This window comes from Salvelinus sp. IW2-2015, linkage group LG11 (genome assembly GCF_002910315.2).
Source record: "Salvelinus sp. IW2-2015 linkage group LG11, ASM291031v2, whole genome shotgun sequence".
NCBI classification, from domain to species: Eukaryota; Metazoa; Chordata; class Actinopteri; order Salmoniformes; family Salmonidae; genus Salvelinus; species Salvelinus sp. IW2-2015.
In genome coordinates, this window is record NC_036851.1 from 10,031,476 (window position 1) to 10,050,876 (window position 19,401).

The following is a 19,401-nucleotide window of genomic DNA, read 5'->3' on the forward strand; positions in this document are numbered from 1 at the left end:
GTAGGCAAGCACCATGGTCTTGTAGCGGATGCGAGCTTCAACTGGAAGCCAGTGGAGAGAGCGGAGGAGCGGGGTGATGTGAGAGAGATATACAGTATTGTAACGATGTGCAAATAGTTCAAATAAAAAAGGGAAAATAAATAAACATAAATATGGGTTGTATTTACAATGGTGTTTGTTCTTCACTGGTTGCCCTTTTCTTGTGGCAACAGGTCACAAATCTTGCTGCTGTGATGGCACACTGTGGTATTTCACACAATAGATATGGGAGTTTATCAAAATTGGATTTGTTTTCAAATTCTTTGTGAGTCTGTCTAATCTGAGGGAAATATGTGTCTCTAATATGGTTATACATTTGGCAGGAGGTTAGGAAGTGTTGCTCAGTTTTCACCTCATTTTGTGGGCAGTGTACACACAGCCTGTCTTCTTTTGAGAGCCAGGTTTGCCTACGGCGGTCTCTCAATATCATGGCTATGCTCACTAAGTCTGTAGTCAAAGCTTTCCTTAATTTTGGGTCAGTCACAGTGGTCAGGTATTCTACCACTGTGTACTTACTCTCTGTTTAAGGCCAAATAGCATTCTAGTTCKCTCAGTTTTTTTGTTAATTCTTTCCAATGTATCAAGTAATKATCTTTTAGTTTTCTCATGATTTGRTTGGGTCTAATTGTGTTGCTGTCCTGGGGCTCTGTTTGTGAACAGAGCCCCAKGACCAGCTTGATTAGGGGACTCTTCTCCAGGTTTATCTCTCTGTAGGTGATTGCTTTGTTATGTAATGTTTGGGAATCGATTTCCTTTTAGGTGGTTGTAGAATTTAACGTCTCTTTTCTGGATTTTGATCATTAGCGGGTATCGGTCTAATTCTGCCCTGCATGTGTTATTTGGTGTTTTACATTGTACAAGGAGGATATTTTTTTCCAGAATTCTGCATGCAAAGTCTCAATTTGGTGTTTGTTCCAATTTGTGAATTCTTGGTTGGTGAGCGGACCGCAGACCTCACAACCATAAAGAGCAATGGTTTCTATAACTGAATCAAGTATTTTTWGCCAGATCCTAATTGGTATGTCAAATTTTATGTTCCTTTTGATGGCGTAGAAGGCCCTTCTTGCATTGTCTCTCAGATCGTTCACAGCTTTGTGGAATTTACCTGTGGCGCTGATGTGTAGGCCGAGGTATGTATAGTTTTTCGTGTGCTCTAGGGCAACAGTGTCTATATGGAATTTGTATTTGTGGTCCTGGCAACTGGACCATTTTTTGGAACACCATTATTTTTTGTCTTACTGAGATTTAATGTCAGGGCCCTGGTCTGACAGAATCTGTGCAGAAGATCTAGGTGCTGCTCAGCAAACAGTAGACATTTGACTTCAGATTCTAGTAGGGTGAGGCTGGGTGCTACAGACTGTTCTCTCTTTCTCTCTCTAACTCTCTCTCTCTCTCCTCACAGAGCTCCTGCTGTTCCCCAGAATGTTCAGGTGGAGAGGAGAAATCTCGTGGCTGTAGGTAACAGACAGTAGCAGTAACAGTGCAGTGTGGAGTGGCGATGGTCCCCTGGGCCACCTTCCTGGTGACATGCATGTGGATACAAACCCTCAAAGCCTCAGGACTGTACACCTGTCCCAGGACCCCTCGCAAGGAGGTGGATTTCAATGTTAGCTACTCGATACCCCACTTCCAGACTGCTAAACCCATCCAGAACATAGTGATCAACCCGTACGAGCCTGAGGTTTATGTGGCTTCTCAGAATGTCATTGAGGCAGTGAGTAATAGGCTCAGTAAGCTATGGGAGCTGAGGACAGGCCCAGTGGGCAGCCCAGAGTGTCAGACCTGTACCCTGTGTGGCATTGAGGCTGATCCTGAGGACTCAGTGGACACGAACAATGAGGTCCTGCTCTTGGACTCATCATCTTATCTTACCTCTCTATACTCCTGTGGGAGCTCTCAGCATGGGGTCTGTTACTTACATGAAATTAACTCTAATGGTACCCCACCTAAATCTGAGTGTCTCTTCAGGCAGGATGCTAACTCACTCTCCGACTGCCCTGACTGCCTGGCCAGCCCCCTGGGCACTGAGGTCATCATTGTGGAGCAAGGCTACACAACCTATTTCTTTGTAGTGGCTACACTCAATGAGAGTGTGGCACAGAGGTATGGCAGATTGTCCATATCGGTGCGCCGGCCGCTGTCGACCCTGGATGGCTTTGACATGGTCATGAAGGGTCTGACCGTGCTCCCTCAACTACAGAATTCCTACCGGATCGACTACATCTACAGCTTCTCCACACAGGACTATGTCTACTTCCTGTCTGTCCAGAGGGAGAACTTCCTGGACTCCTCTCTGTATCAAACGCGACTGGGCCGTCTTCCGGTGAAGGACACAGAGGTCTGGATGTACCGTGAGCTGGTGCTGGAGTGTCGCTTCGAGTCCAAACGCAGGCGGAGGAGGAGAAGGACGGGGAGCAAGGTGTTCGAGGATGTGGTTTATAACAGGCTGCAGGCGGCCCACTTCACCCGGGCCGGGAAGGAGCTGGCAGACGAGCTAGGAGTGGGGGAGAAGGATGACATTCTCTATGGGGTGTTTGCAGAGACAGATGACTCTGGGAAGCCCTACAGTAACTCAGCCCTGTGTGCCTTCCCAATTGACCACGTGAACAGGGCCATTGATGAAGGAGTGGAGGACTGCTGCAGCTCCAGCCCAGAGCAGCTTTCCAGGGGGCTCTGCCACTTCCAGCTCTGCGAGAGCTGCCCTCATGAGGTCAGTGACAGGCCTACTCCGCTYTCTTCTGCTCTGCCAGGGCTTCAGTTAGGTAGTTGGTGAAGCCTGATGGTAGACAGGAATATGTAATAGTTTGATTGATATTCAACTGTCCAAAATCATGACTATGTCATTGGACTGATATAGGTTATTCTTATTGCATTGTCTATTAGAAGTCCCAGTACTATGAGAGGAGGAAGGCAGATGTGTGAGAACAGGGAGGAAGGGAGGGAGGAAGAGGTGAATGAGTCAGATCTCACCGGCACATTGCCACACTGTTCTGCTCTGTTGAGTTTCAGCACATGGTAATAACCATGATTGTAAGGGTCGGAACTGTTGATACTGCCTTAGTACATGAAAGTCCTGCTATCGCTGTTCCTGAAATCYTAACTATGTTAGGTTAGGGTAGACTTGACCTATTGTATGATGCCCTATGTYTGAGAAAAATAAATTAAGCTGTTTAATAATATTATGACTATGACTAGGTTAAAGTGTGACATTAATTATTACTTTGAAGAAGAAGAATTGGAAATGTAGTGTATGGATAGTTGGAAGAATAGACAGCAGCTGCATTAAAAAAAAACTGTATTCATTTAAAAAAAAAAGTGTTTGGCTGTGTAATATCCGCTGTCAAGGTGTGGTGACTCTTAAACTTGACAACTCTGAGCTCATAGAACGATGTGTACACYTGCAGGTACGGTGTGCCAACTCAGAGGTTATAAATGGTGTTGATAAAGAGACGGAATGTGAAGGGGAGGGAGTGTATCCCTSCGCCTGGCTCCTACACGTTTTGTATGAGTGCATGGAAACAGGCACACGAGACACAGAGAGAGAGCAAGGAGCAGGGAATGGTCTCCATTTTAAAGTGGCTGTGTCACTTCAAAGCATTTTACTGTCTGACTCAACCAATAGAGGAAGAACCATGTTTGTAGAGTTACTGTTTATAGGAAGGGATACTCTACTTATTCCATCTCTGAGGTGTTTTMAGTGGATGACGTCATGAGTTGTCTGCTGTCGTTCGTCAGTACTGTCATTAGTGTTTAAGTCAATAAAGTACACTGTTACAAAAGTGTAACAGCCAGCCATATTGTCAATGTTAAACATTTCAATGGATTATAGTATTTGTATGAGCACTCAACAAAAATGCTGGGTTAAAAACAACCCAGCATTTTATATTGGACAGAACACAAGTTGGGTTATTTTTGACCCAGCCAGTTGGGTCACTTGAGCTATGATCYACCGTGTTAGATCGGAAGACTGAAGGCMTGGCTTAGTAGGGGWGTTACTTTCAGATTGTTATATTTGGCCAACTGTGAGAGTAAATTTGATTCCACTTCRTCTGTTCTGCTATATTGTCAACACAAGTTAAAGTTGAGCACTGACACTTTTGTATCTTAATGTCAATTACACAAGTTGATTTCTTCAAGGGCCTATGCGTATCCCAGTGTTGGGATAGTTGCCACTTTGTTATGCTGTTGAAATAATGTTATGAATAATGTTTTTTTATATTAAATGATGTAATGTGCAAAAATATTGAAGGGAAAGGTACATTTGCAGTGCACAAACATGAGATGAACAAGTGGCCAAAAATACCTATCTGGAGGCCATGCCTCCTGAAAATAACCTAGGGATTACCCATCTGCTGGGTCAACCCAGCATAAAAGTGAATTGAAACCCAATTGATGGTTAAATTTTAAGAAAATTGTTAAATTGTTTAATTCAATTACGTGGCCTATTGGTTTCAGAGTTCTTTTTGGCCCGTGAGAGTAAATCTCATTCATTTTCATCATGTTAAGTTTATAAACTGAAAATTAAGAAAAATCTATATTTTTGCACATTGCACGTTTTAATATAAAAAAAATATAACATTATTTAAATATTATAACAATGTGGTAATTGTCCCAACTTTGGGATATACATAGGCACTTAATGAACTCCTTCTCTTGTGTACGCCTTATTAAAGCTACAAAAGCGTCAGTGCTCAACCTTAACATGTTCACWATWCAACAGAACAGATTAAYCRGAATGACATTTACTGTCATGGGTGGCCAAAAATAAATATCTGAAAGCACCTCCTCCAGTCTTCTGCTATGACCCGGTGGATCATAGCTCAATAACCCAGCGTCAACAACCCAATTTAAAGAAAACAATGGGTTGTTTGTGATCCAACTGGCTGGGTCAAAATAACCCAATGTGTGTTCTGCCCAATATTTACCCAAATTGGGTTGTTTTTAAACCAACATTTTTTTTACTAAGTGGGGAAGATCAGGCAGGTAGAGGCATGTCGGGGTAGTTTAGCTAATTATACTGTACTGGAGTAGCTGTATTTATGTTCAGCTGTGTTTGTGTTTGTGTTGATATATTCTGATTAAATTCCACTCCATGCTTCATAGTGAATGGGGGAATAATCGATACAGTAACAWATCAGGATATTATATTTGATGATATATCGTGTAGTATAATTTTGACAATATTRTTTTGGCGCTAGTTGGCTGTACCTTTACCAAAACTCCAGTATTTGTCCTTCATAGCTTGTTCTCCATCGTCTTTTTAAATAGGGAGCCAGKTTGTTTAAAGCACTTTTATTTCCATGACTGATCAAAACTYGTTTTCTCATGRCTCTCTCTTGTCCCGCTGCAGCAGACACTGGTGAGCAGTATGTTTGGAACATCGAATCGCAATAAAATCACTGTATCGAATCCCAATATAGAWTTGTGAGAATTGTTAGAATYGCAATACATATTATTTCGACACCTAAGTAATCAGCATAATATCGTATCGTGAGGTCCCTGACAATTCCTAGTCCTAATGGTTGATACAGTATGCTCGTAGTTCTGGGTGTTGCACCAGAATCACATTACGGAACATCTGTTTAGAGTTTTYCCCTTGCTACCAGAGCAGTGTGTTTAGCAACAACAGTCCCCATGCGGAGCAGTGTTTTTTTTGTCTATTGCTTTGTTTGATCTTTTCAATAGTATGTCCGTCTCTGATAAGCTACACAAGAAAAGGCTATAKTAATATATGTAGCCTTAGAAATAAGGTTCAGGAAATCAATAACTTGCTAACATCAGATAATATTAATATATTATCCATTTCTGAGACTCCCTTAGATAATTCCTTTTGATGATACAGCGGTAGCAATACAAGGAGATAACATTAACAGACGAGACAGGAATGGCTATAGGGGAGGTGTTTCTGTATATATTCAGAGCCATATCTCTGTAATGCTTAGAGAMGATCTCATGTCARGTGTTATTGAGGTGTTGTGGTTGCAGGTTCACCTGACTCATCTAAAGCCTATTCTTTTAGGGTGTTGCTATAGGCTAGCAAGGGCTAACAGTCAGTATCTATGTAGATAATGTGTGTGAAATGCTTGATAGAGTGTGTGATCTTAACAGAGAGCTTTATTTTCTGGGTGACCTGAACATTGACTGGTTAGCAACTAGCTGTCCTCTCAGGAGGAAGCTTCTAACTGTGACTAATGRCTGTAATATGACCCAGGTTMTCACTCAAMCAACTACAGTGCATACCAGTAGTGTTGGATCTGTGACATCCACATGCATTGATCATATCTTCACTAATGCTGAGGAGCTTTGCTCGAAAGCAATATCAGTTCCCATTGGCTGTAGTGACCATAATATTGTGGCAATAACAAGGAAAGCCAAAGTGGGCATAAAGTAATTTATCAGTGATGATTTTTTTTTTTTATCCTCAGGACACTTTTGTTAAAGTGTAAAAAAAAAAAAAATGTGTAGGTCTGATGTGTATCATTAAGTGAATTAAGTGAAGTATTTTAAGTGAAGTATTTTTACAAATGTATTCATGACAATTGTTGACAAGCATGCACCTGTTAAGAAATTAACGGTGAGAACTGTTAGAGTCCTCTGTATTGATGATGAATTGAAAAAGTGTATGGTTCAAAGAAATTATGCAAAAGTGAWGGCAAACAAGTCAGGCTGCACAGCTGATTGGTTGACATACTATAAATTGAGAAATGTTGTGACTAGGGCTGTGGCGGTCATGACATTTTGTCAGCCGGTGATTGTCAAACAAATAACTGCCGGTCTCACGATAATTGACCGTTAATTTACATAAACACATTTAGCATCTCCTGACTTCCATGTATAGCCTACAAGCCACTGAWGCAGACCTTTGGAACAGCTACATTTTAAAAAGTCTTAACGAATCCATTTAATATAGCCTACACCATCACAATAAATCCATTATTTATTTTAGACAGGTCTAAAGAAACATGATATGAATAAAATGTAGTCTATTTTAGAAGAAGAGAATACCATACTCTGAGTTGTCCTTATGTTTAGGTCCTGATCTGGCTATGCCATATGACTGTGGGCTACACTAATTCATTAAGCAGACAAGATTTTCTTAGAATTCCGTGGCATTATTTTAAATTATTTGATAGTATGAAGAATACAATTGAACATAACTAAATAAAATAGAAGCAATATTTTATCCTAACGATTTGAGGGAATGCGTACATGAGGCTATTCAGTATTGAACTGTTAAAGAAACAGGTCCTCCTAAATTTTTAATTTAGAGTTATTTATGCAACTKTACAAAAGTTGGGCTACTTGTTTAGATTTTTAATACACTCTAAGAGAGCATGATGCGACTCTAATGATGATTTAAAAAAAAAAAGTTGCTTGAAAGGCTTGAGCTCTGCTTTGTTTTTTTAGTTGTGATACAATCCTTATCAAAACACATAGGCCTATGGGCTAGGCTACATGAGGTGTGCGACTACGATTTGAAAAAGTGATAATATATCATTCACAAGGGATAGGATATTATTGTCACCCATTAGAYTATTCTTGATTTAATCTTGTCTTTACAAATACTAAATAATATATGTGTGAAATTTGTTTGGATTTAGAATGGACCATTATCATATACCCGTCTCAATACAGGGGAAGTGGAACAAAAATACATGTCATCTATGCACTTAAATAGCGAATGGAGGAAGCTTTTCTCRTTATTAATTTTCATGCCAGGCAGGCTATACTCCTGTTGTAAAGCGAAGCAATGTGCTTAATATTAGGAAAGTTGAGAAATAAATATAGTAAGCCTATAGAAAGCTGATTGGAACCTCCTCTTTTTAGTAGAGGCCATCAGAACTTTGTGTTCTCAAGCAATTGCATAGCCTATAGAAATGTTGCTTAACATGAGCTCATGSGCTCTCATGAAGTGTTGGATTASATTTTCKATTATGTTTGCATTGATGTCAGAGTGATTAGAGGGASAATAGAGTGCTGAGTACTAGGCACTTAGCAAGWTTGGTAGGCTACTAATGAGCATCAGCACGATCAGAGCTTGAAAAAGCCTAGTTACCGTGACTAAATGGTCACATAGGATTAGGACTCGTGACCGCCGGTGTGGCGGTAATACGGTCACCGTAACAGCCCTAGTTGTGACAAAACTTTAAAAAAATAATAAGAATTTACATTACCAAATCAAGATAAATTACATAAAACACAATGGGAAAAGACTAGAGTACCTTAAATGATATCATGGGCAGAAAACCCAATTAATCTCCATCGTTCATTGAAGTTGATGGGTCATTTATAACAAAACKTTTCAATATTGGCAATCATTTCAATTACTATTTCACTAGTAAAGTGGAAAAACAACAGTCAACCATCATATGTTTTATAAAAGCTTAAATAATGATTGAGAAGGATTGCTGWTTTGAATTTGGTCAAGTTCACATGGGAGAGGTGTTAAAAACTATTGTTATCTATTGTTTCACAACACTCTTAAAAACACCAATATTCAGGTTGAATAACTACTTTTGGTGTTTCAAGGTACTTCAATTCTGTTTTGAAATGCATTCTGTGTATCTTAACGCTTACATTGGGTTTACATTCAACCACCCTCCAAACGCATCTTTGTTTAGGTGCACTACTTTTCATGGTTTTACTACACGAAGATAGTGTTTTGAGTCTTTCTATTTTCACAGTGTGAAGCCATGGTTCACTACTGTTTTACAGCCGTTTTCCTTTACGTGTCAGGGTTGTCAGAATTTTGGGTGTGTGTGTGTGTGTGTGTGTGTGTGTGTGTGTGTGTGTGTGTGTGTGTGTGTGTGTGTGTGTGTGTGCCGGAGGGAGGGGGGTGGGTGGTTCAGGACACTACAAAAACAAATCACATTAACTTATTGCAGTTTAATGGGAGAATATGACAAACAACCAATAAGGCAAAGAGGATCCGAGTGGCGCAGCGGTCTAAGGCACTGCATCGCAGTGCTAGAGGTGTACTACAGACCCTGGTTCGATTCCAGGCTGTATCACAAGTGGCTGTGATTGGGCGTCCCATAGGGCGGCGCACATTTGGCCCAGCGTCGTTAGGGTTTCGCCGGGGTAGGCCGTCATTGTAAATAAGAATTTGTTCTTAACTGACTTGCCTAGTTAAATAAAGGCAAAAATAAAAAAAAAAAAAAACGATTATGTAATGTAAAATAAATCAGTGTATACACCATTTTAATAAAGCAATCTAAAAAGGGAAGTGGAAATTGTGTGAAATGAGTACTCATGTATGAGTAGTCAGTCAGTCAGTATGAGTAATGTTGTTGTCTCTGTGTGTGTTGTGTCTGTGCAGAGCTCAGAGAACAATGCCACGTGCAGGGAAAGTCCCACCCTAGTGTCTAAACCCTACTACAGGGTGGACCTCTTCAACAGGTACATGAACAACGTCCTGCTCACCTCAGTGTTGGTCACCATCATCGGGGACAACACTGTGGCACACATTGGCACCAAGGACGGCAGGCTGCTGCAGGTACRCTCACTGTGTCTATGTGTTTAGTGTGTTTGTGTTGCAGTACAGTACAGTCACTGAGGTGTCTAGTAGGAGAATATGAAATGACAGTGTCTATTTCATGAATGCAGATTCRGTGAAAGTGGGGGTAGATTGTCCTATATAAAAAAATTGTACCATGTGCATGACTGTCTTTCCTCAGGTGTGAACATTATGCAATCAGTTTTTTCCAATGAAGATCATTAGCTCTCTCAGCACTTTAACCAACCTGAGTAGAACATATTATAAATCCATTCCTTTCATAGGTCTGCCATGGCTCAGTGATATAACTGTAGTGTCTTTGACTGATGTAGCTCATCCTGAGGAGGTCAAGTCCTATCATCTTTGCCAACTATTCTCTGGGTGAGGAAACAGAAGTGTCCAGGAAAGCTGCTGTGCAATCCAACGAGTCCTTGCTCTTTGTGGTTGGAAATAAGGTGCCTTTTCTATTCAGTCATAAGTGCTCATTACCTCACTTTGCTTATTTGTTTTACTTTTGATTTCTAAAGGCAGAGAATACTGTAACAATTTCTTTCCCCACTCCCTTTCTTTTCTTTCTCTTCCTCTCTTCCCCCTCTCTCTTCCTCTCTCCCCCTCTCTCTCTCTTCCTCTGTGACAGATGTTCAGTGTGTCTCCTAAAGGGCCAGGATGTAAACACTTTCTAACCTGCTCCACATGCCTGGCGGCGCCCAGGTTTACAGGGTGTGGCTGGTGCTCGGCGGTGTGCTCCAGGCAGGAGGAGTGCCCCGCCCAGTGGAAGAACGAGTCCTGTCCTCCCTTCATCACAGAGGTAAGACTGCTTGGGGGCCGGAGTARGGAGTGGCTCTTTTTAAACTGATCCTCTGTCATAAATGTCAGAACAACGGCCACCAAACACATGGGTCGAAGAAACCGACACATTCTTAATAGAATATTTGAAAGTGAGTAGTTGACCATTTGAAGAAAATGTGTAAAGCATTTGAGGAAATGTGAACTGCATCATGTTTTTCTGATTGTATTGTATGGGGGGATCCAGTTTTTCCCTAAGACAGCTCCCCCTAATGGTGAGACAGAGCTTAAGCTGTGTGGCTGGGAGTTCCGGTCTCCTATAAGACCAGCCATCATCAGCAAGGAGACCCACCTGGTGAGGGTGGGAGAGACCCCCTGCACTGTACTGTCAGAGAAGAGCAACAGCACACAGTAAGTAACAGACACAGAATGCATRGAGACATCCAAACTTCAAATCAACTCTGTCAAATGACCTCATAGCTTTGTTATTATTGAGGCCGTAGTCAACACTGATCTTTCACCCTGACCACTCCTAGGCTGGTGTGTAGCATTCACCCTAATGTTACAGGCCCATACCAGGATCTCAACATCACTGTGGAAGTGCGTGAGGGGAAGGTGGATGGACGCTACTCAATCCAAGGGCAGGCTCAAATTACAGGGTTCACTTTTGTGGTGAGGAGGATTACATTTATTTGACTGTTGACACAACCTTTTATTCAAAACAATGTATTTCATCCACTCTAATGTCTACAATTCTATCCAGGAGCCAAGTATCACAGAAATCATGCCTGACTACGGGCCTCAGGTAGGGGGGACTTTGGTCACACTGACAGGGCCTCACTTGAATGCTGGGATGATTAAGACTGTGTCTATAGGAGACCAGGACTGCCCCATCAAGAGGTAATTAKGGGCATCTACTGTTTCAGCTGTGCAATTTGCTCTCTCAGCCTGGGTGTCTCATTGTAACTGTAGRACCTGTGACTTTCGTAGTACATATGACTTTTACGGTTTCTGTCTGGATCTATATCAGTGTCCATAATATTATGTTATTGTCTTACTGTGTCTCTGTCAGTGTCTCTAAGGGTACGGGGACCATGTCCTCCATAGTCTGCCTGTCTAAAGGTGTGGCAGCAGTGAAGAAGGTGCCCGTGAGGGTTGTCATTGACCAATCCCAGGTGTCCACTAACAAGATGTTCCACTACAAGAGCAACCCTGTGATCACTGAGATACGGCCTGCCTGCAGCTTCCGAAGGTAGGCCATACAAATGGATACTAGCCACTAGGCATCATCTGTGTGCTTCTGGGCCTAGCTGACTGACCTGCAAATGTGCTATATAGAACTGTAGAAAACAGTTAATTTCACACAGATGATGCTGACCGAGAAGACAGTGATAAGTCAAATGTATTCAGGGCAGTGCCTACACTTTTAGCTGAGGGAAAACATGCTGTGCAGGAAATGTGCAATCTCTCGAGAGGCAATGAGGTAAACCTAAGTGAGGATGTGATTAGCCAACAGAAATAAACAAGCTAAGACCTGTTGTGTTACATTGCTGTGCCTTTTCTGGGTCACATTTCAGCAACTGGCASAACCATTTGAATAATAATAGAGAATAWACTGCAAATAGTGCTGGTTTCTCTGGTTTCTACAGTCAGCAACGTTGACCTCTAACAGCAAGCCTCTATGTGTTTGTTTTTCTCTTTGTTCAATCCTGTGATTAAGTGGATCCAAGATCATCATCAAAGGCAAAAATCTGGACTCTGCGTACAACACTGTGATCCACTACAAATCCAACAGACTGAAGAAGTCTCTGCAGCGTGTAAGTTACCCTGCATGGTTCACAACTCTGGGCTTCATAAACCTATGATGGGGGTAATATCCATTAAATGCCAGTCTTTGATTTGATTTGATTAAATGACCCCAGAGTACTGTTATTGACACTATTTGATGTGTTGAACATAACGCAGGTCTGCAAYGGCACAGCAACCCCCACGCATATGGAGTGCTTTGCCCCTGTCTTCCCCAGAAATGAGACAGACAAGGGCTTTATTAATATCGGCATGGACGGGGCCATCAATCTGCTGAGGAAGGACTTTGAATACCATCCAGACGCCAGGATCACCCCCTTTGAGTATGAAGGCAACGTACTGAGCCTGAGCCCTGGACAGACTGAGGTTTCACTGCATGTACGTTCACAATCATACACACAGGACTCAGCTTTGAAGAGAGTCAGTTACGTAGTCAGTCAGTCAGTCAGTCAGTCAATCATCATTGTTTTCAACCATCACAGTAACTCTAGATTAACCAATTGGTTGATGGGTAAATCTAACCACAATTGTTGTTGTATAAGTAGTGTGAGTAGTTGATTTCTTAGGTACCAGTGGGCAAAGCTGGTTGAAATTACTTCATTGCAACCAGTTTACAACTGAAACGGTGTGTAATCTGGTTTTAAAGATGTCATTTCATATTCAAGCTCCAATGAATTCCTCATTGAAGTGTTTTTCCATGGTCTGCAGCACAACAAGCTAAGCATGGTGAGCCTCTGCATGGAGATCATAATGACCATCGGAGGTGTGGACTGCGGAGTCCAAGTACTGGACAACGAACTGACCTGCAGGATCCCCAAGGATCTCATCATCCCCAGGGAAGGTTCGCCTGTCATGGTGAGCTACTGTAATGGCTAACCTAGTTGAACTTAATCCTTAAGAGTCTAAGCCGTGGGGGGGGGGGAGCATTAAAGCATTAGCCCATAGAAAGCATTAAATACAAGGGGAAACAAAGTCAAAAAAGAAATCTAAAAGGAACTTTGTTCTAAAGTGTCTTTCGTATATCTGAGAGATTTAAGAAAGATCAGGAAATTATAAAATAAAAAAAATAAAAATATATATATATATATATATATATATGTGCTTTACCCATATTTAACCCCACTAAACTACTTCCATATACACTCAGTGGCCAGTTTATTAGGTACACCACCCCCTTCATGAAAATGTATCACTCCTACAGACAGTGAGTCACGTGGCCGTAGCTTGCTATATAAAGCAGGCAGACAGACATTGAGGCATTCAGTTACTGTTCAATTGAACGTTAGAATGGGTAAAATGAGTGACCTAAGTGACTTTGAGCGGGGTATGATCGTCGGTGCCAGGCGCTCCGGTTCCAGTATCTCAGAAACAGCCGCCCTCCTGAGTCTAGGGTTCCCCGCGAATGGTGYGACAAACCAAAAACATTCAGTCAGCGGCAGTCCTGTGGACAAAAGAGCTCGTTGATGAGAGAGGTCGAAGGAGAACGGCAAGARTCGTGCGAGCTAACATGCATTGATAATTGAATTTCCGTTTACTTCCCGAATTAAATGAATTGAAATGGAATTGACCCTAACCTTGAAAGCAAACCATCAATCCATTAGTAAACTGGTCCTTAAATGAAAGTGATATCAAACTGATCCCAGAATAAGGTGTGAGTAATATCCTGGTTTCTGTCCTAGGTGTCTGTAAATGGGCGTGCCTATGAGGTGGGCACGGTGGTCTTCGTCAACAACACCACCAACGTAGTGGTTATCATGTTTGGAATTGTCATTGCGTTGTGTGTTGGTGCTGCCATGGCCTTCATCACCATGAAACATGTGAGGAGGAAGAAGAAAGGTGAGAACCGTTACTGTGTGTGGAATTCGCTACAAGAAGATRCACTTTCATCTACCAGTACATTTACCAGTATTCTTAAATGATAGCACGGGTTAGACAGACCTACATTTTTATGCCTTTAACAATTGTTGTCATGTAAGCAATAACTTACCATGTGTACATTTAAGACATTTCATATTTTCTGCTAGGTATCTAACGTTTTTGAGTATGTACTGTGTAAGGCAATGTAATTCATTATGTTGATGAAAACATTTCAGGCGAAGTAGACACTAGTTTAGCAAGGATGTTTGTCCGCAGTCGGCTAAGCAGCAACCCTGACCGATCMCCCACAGGTGACTATCGACAAGGTGGGATCCTTGGTGTGAACATTTATTATGGTTCATTAATCTTGTGATTCATATCAATGAATCAAGGGTTTCTCTTGCCGTGTCTCCTCTGTACTCCAGAATGGTCCAACCAGGTGAGCCAAAGGACAGGCTCAGGAGGGATAGCCTTACATAGCCTGCTCTACGCTGCCACCTTTGACCCCTCAGCCACGCCTCTGATCTCATTGGACACCCTGAGACCTGAGCTCCTGGAGGAGGTCAAAGATGTCCTGATCCCAGCCGACAGGCTCAACGTTCACCACAACCAGATCATCGGCAAAGGTATGGTCTGGATAGCCCGGTCCAAGATCTGTTTGTRCTGTCTTGCCAACTCCTATGGTCATTGTCACGCCAAACAGATCGGGACCTCCTCAGACACTGACTAAGAGAAGCAAAATGGGTCTGTCCGTCATATTCATTAGAATCCATCTATTTCTATTTCCACTCATTTACCTGTTTGTTCTTTTTGTTGTTGTTTAAGTTTAAGGTATGTAACTAGACTAGCGCCATGTCCCCCAAAACACTGATGTAATTTTGTCGTTAWTCAGGTCATTTTGGGACTGTGTACCACGGCTACCTGACAGACAACAATAACCAAGAACAGTTAATCCACTGTGCTGTTAAGTCATTGAACAGTAAGTGGATTCTTCTCATTTTSTTGGGCTGAGCCCTCATGCCATAAACAACTGTGCTAGTGTATGTCCTGCTTGGTACACATAGTTCAATTCTCCCTCTCTCAGGGATCACAGACCTGGAGGAGGTGGAGCAGTTTCTGAGAGAGGGCATCCTGATGAAGGAGTTCCATCACACCAATGTTCTCTCCCTGCTGGGTATCCTGCTGCCTCAGGAGGGGCTCCCCCTGGTGGTGCTGCCCTATATGAAACATGGAGACCTGCGCCACTTCATACTCTGTGAAAGGAGGGTACGTTAAAGGCCTACTCTTCCTCATACTTCATCATAACAAAGTATAGCCACTAGTCAGCTCGTCAGAGAGAATATACGTTTATATTGTTCATGAATGACTCCTGTGTCACCTCTCTTCCTCCAGAATCCAACAGTGAAAGACCTGATTGGCTTTGGGCTACAGGTTGCCAAAGGGATGGAGTACCTGGCCCAGAAGAAGTTTGTACACAGAGACCTGGCAGCTCGAAACTGCATGTAAGTGCACGGCAGCTCTATCACTCGTTAATGTTTTGTTTATGCTATTTCTCAATCCAGTGCCTGGCTGTCCCATCTATAAAGTCTGTCTATTATCTATGGTCTCTTTAGGCTTGATGAAACGTTCACGGTGAAGGTGGCAGATTTCGGAATGGCCAGAGATGTGTTTGACAAGGAGTACTACAGCATCCAGGACCACAGGAAGGCCAAGCTACCAGTCAAGTGGATGGCCATAGAGAGCCTGCAAACACAGAAGTTCACCACCAAGTCAGACGTGGTGAGGGATTATGACYCTATTTCAATGTTCTTATAGCCATTGTATACTGTATCTGTCTTACAGTACGAAAAATAATGAAAATGGATGCACTCACTACTGTAAGTCGCTCTGGATAAGAGCATCTGCTAAATGAACCTGGTCTAGGAGGTGCTAGAGATCCAGTTCTTGTAAATGTTTTCTAGCTCTTTATCCCTTGTCTTCACAGTGGTCATTTGGGGTCCTGATGTGGGAGCTGTTGACCAGAGGAGCGAGCCCCTATCCTGAAGTGGACCCCTATGACATCACTCACTTTCTGTTAAAGGGACGCAGGCTGCACCAGCCACAGTTCTGCCCTGATGCTTTGTAAGTGATCTAGTGTAAGATCTTTTTAACGGGCAACCGGCGTCACGCGGATCATCCCATTCCTGATCTACAGCTATTCTATCACAGTCTTTTATAGCTGTTGTTGTTGCATTAGGAACTCTGTCATGGTTGTTGACAGCTGTTGTCATTGTTCTATGCTGTTGTTTCTCTACAGGTACTCYATCATGCTGGAGTGCTGGGACCCGGAGCCAGAGCTCAGGCCTGACTTCCACACGCTGGGCCAGGAGGTGCTAGAGATCCTGTCCTGCCTGGAGGGAGAGCACTACATCAGCCTGAAGGTGACCTACGTCAACCTGGACCAGCCACGGCCTTACCCTACCCTTACCACCTCTGCTGATGAGGCTGAAGCCTCTGGATCAGACAGCGTTGTGTCCAGCTGAGGACCGCAGAGCCTCAGGGGTCAACAGAACTGACTGGTCCATACCATACCAGAATTTAGTGGACCAAACCAGACCAGGACAGGGACAGTAGGGCGTGGTCAGAGGGCACGGATGGGGGGCATGACCATTCACCATAGATGGAGGGCTCCCCCTATTCCCATCCACGACGCAGTATTAGTACACAGAAATAATTGTTCACTTCTGTTACTCAAGACTGGATTGGTAAGGAATAGAATATTGATTATTGACTAAGAAGACCTTGTGAAATGTGTTTACTTGTGTGAGCATTGACACTGAATTTCAATGTAGTTTCCCCTTCCATGTGAGTACACAAATKATGACTTTATCATATTTGTCTGTACTTTCAATGCACTTGTGGGGTTTTTTTTAAAGGAAGATTTTCAGGTGAAGAAATTGTATTTATAAATGGGACACCAAGTGAACCTTCATGTTTGAAGCACAGCTGTAAATATGCACAACTGAATGTACAGTATACTGTATATCTGAAATGTGTATATGTTTTATAACAACTAAGGACTATGATTTGGTTTTGACCACGTTAAATCAGATGGATTTCACATTTGTCAGCCATATGTTTCTCACTTTTTTTTGCTGGCATCCAAAGATATGCCTTAGAGATGGTCATTTGTGTTGATGGTCATTTGTGTTGATGGTCATTTGATGTATGGTTCTGAATGTGGCCCTTGACTGAACTGGTCATTCTCATTGATACTTCTGAGAGGCTATTTCAGTGAACCAAACTAGCGTTGTCTATGGTTATCTGCTAGCGTTCTAGTAGATAGACTACCAGTCATTGCGCTAACGCTAGTTAGAATTGGCTTGCGAAACTACCTCTTACTTCCTTCATACTGGGCACAGAGACATACAATTGGTACCCATAAATGAATCTGACTCCGGGGAAGGAGATACAAAATATCCCTTTAAAGGGGCAATCTGCAATTGGTACATCCATTTGTGTATTTTTAAATTAACAATATATACACCTTAACTTTTCAAAAATATAATTATAAATGCCTAATGAGGTTAGATCAACTTTTATGCCCCTTCAGAACCCATAATAGATTGTTTTACTCTATTGTTTGTAAACAATGTAATTGTAAAGAAACACTGTCACTGTATAGCGTCAAAACATAGTTAAATCTATACTATACATGGATGGTCAGTCCTTGCATCTATAGCGCTGACCATGAAATTGAGGGTGGTTACAATTCTGCTTGGTTGTTTGAACTGCAGATTGTCCCTTTAACTCTGATATGCAACCCATATCTTACTGCTTGTTAGTCTTTAAAACCACCACTAGCTGTCAGTAACAACCTTTGTCACCAGTTCTTATGCTGCAGTGTTCTGCACCTCATGAGACCGCGGTACAGACAAGACCTTTGTTACAACAGTCTATGCTCCGGGATTATGAAACTGAAAGGTGATAAGAAGGGTGCTTATGTTTGGTTATGATTGGCACTGGCAGACTGTTGTCGGTCTCTTAAATGGCACTGAAATCTCTCTCCCCATATCCTCTGTTTTCTTCTTTTATTTCAGTCGGTAGATGTGGATTCAACTGTGTTGGTCTTGTTCTTGGTTTCTGGTGGATTCAGAAACATCAATCAGAAAAGACAAGTCTGAATGTTTGTTTCAACATGAGGAGAGTGAAATATTCGATTTTAAACACAGCCAATCTCAGATGGTTTCTGTACCGTAGCTATGAATAGTGTTCGTGAGCGAGAGATTTTGGTTTATTGGTTATACTGAAGGGTTCTAAGTATTTCATAGACTTATCTGACCTCTCTCCTCTGAGCCTCTCACTGAGCTGGAGATATTCTCACTGTGGAGATGACGATAGGYTTACATGTCATAAACAGCATCACATTGTTTGTGTGTGCACGTGAGTTTGTGTGTTAATGTTAACCTTTTCAATTGGTARGGTGTTCAATCAAAAACATCATTCTTATTTTGACCAATGGGTAAAATAATATGTTAATTGTGTAGATAAACCTCTAAGAAAACCAATGGTCCAAACCTCTTGTCAGATAAGAAAAGTGGTCAAAAATAAGGAAAACTGTACCACTTCTTGTCAACTAGGCTAAGATGCTGTGTGAGGATTAAGGTTAAGGCTCACTTTCCCGTTGAACTCGTCATCTTTCTTCTCAAATCCGTAGGACATAAAACAATATACAGTAGAGGTAAGATAGATATTGATTTTGAAAGATGACTTGTAGTATTTTCTTGTTTTAGTATACGCTTTCCATATGAATGCGAAATTCCTGTCCTTTTTCGAAGATCTCTCTCACTAAAACAAGTGTATCTCTTTGAAATGACATCGGAGCACTAAGTGTACCACAAGCTTTGTATTKTCAAAGCCTTGTACATTTAATTCAGCTCGTCATGCTAATTTAGCTTTTTGTGACCCGCGGACACCACTTTGAAGACACGTAAAATCCTCAAAAGTTTCTGCAAGACAGYTGCACCGCTCTGTCAACAGAGCTCGGTGCTTATTATCRGATGTATTAGGTTATGAAATCCGACTGTTTGTACATACTGTAAATTACATGCTAGAGAAAGACCCCACTGAACTATTCAGCACATGAATAATCATATTTGTCTTGGTAAAATGTATTTTATAACATTAGGAAGTGAAACGTCATTACCAAAACAAGTTTTCACCCACTCTGGGCAGAGTGGGTGGACACCCTACAATTGGGCACTCAGCTTGCTCAGTGGTCTTCAGACAGAAACACTTTGAGGAGACCACCACAGTACATCATATCACAATTTCTTATTTTGACAGAATGCAAAATAGGTAAAGCTTGGTATAAAGGGCTTTTATATAAACAGTTATGTAAACGTGTTATACAGTGTTGTTGTAGGCTGCAGTACTGA

At 41.9% G+C, this 19,401-nt stretch overlaps 1 protein-coding gene across 3 annotated transcripts in view; it reads left to right on the top strand.

Moving 5' to 3' along the window:
- Positions 1–19,401, top strand: part of LOC111969766 (macrophage-stimulating protein receptor) — a 30,573-nt gene that overhangs the window by 3,276 nt on the left and 7,896 nt on the right. The window contains exons 2-21 of one of the 3 annotated variants that reach the window (XR_002878044.1): positions 1,442–2,749; positions 9,359–9,535; positions 9,868–9,990; positions 10,173–10,343; positions 10,569–10,732; positions 10,858–10,993; positions 11,085–11,221; positions 11,394–11,573; positions 12,042–12,138; positions 12,287–12,505; positions 12,836–12,982; positions 13,807–13,963; positions 14,221–14,310; positions 14,410–14,610; positions 14,877–14,963; positions 15,069–15,250; positions 15,377–15,486; positions 15,598–15,763; positions 15,969–16,105; positions 16,281–16,728. Coding sequence is in view for 2 of the 3 variants with exons in the window: in XM_023996012.2 (XP_023851780.1) it covers positions 1,538–2,749; positions 9,359–9,535; positions 9,868–9,990; positions 10,173–10,343; positions 10,569–10,732; positions 10,858–10,993; positions 11,085–11,221; positions 11,394–11,573; positions 12,042–12,138; positions 12,287–12,505; positions 12,836–12,982; positions 13,807–13,963; positions 14,221–14,310; positions 14,410–14,610; positions 14,877–14,963; positions 15,069–15,250; positions 15,377–15,486; positions 15,598–15,763; positions 15,969–16,105; positions 16,281–16,506 (4,119 nt within the window). In the remaining variant the exon portion in view is untranslated. Of the gene's footprint in view, positions 1–1,441; positions 2,750–9,358; positions 9,536–9,867; positions 9,991–10,172; positions 10,344–10,568; positions 10,733–10,857; positions 10,994–11,084; positions 11,222–11,393; positions 11,574–12,041; positions 12,139–12,286; positions 12,506–12,835; positions 12,983–13,806; positions 13,964–14,220; positions 14,311–14,409; positions 14,611–14,876; positions 14,964–15,068; positions 15,251–15,376; positions 15,487–15,597; positions 15,764–15,968; positions 16,106–16,280; positions 18,394–19,401 lie in introns of those variants that run through there. The other 2 variants (XM_023996012.2, XM_023996013.2) reach the window with 2 other exon arrangements.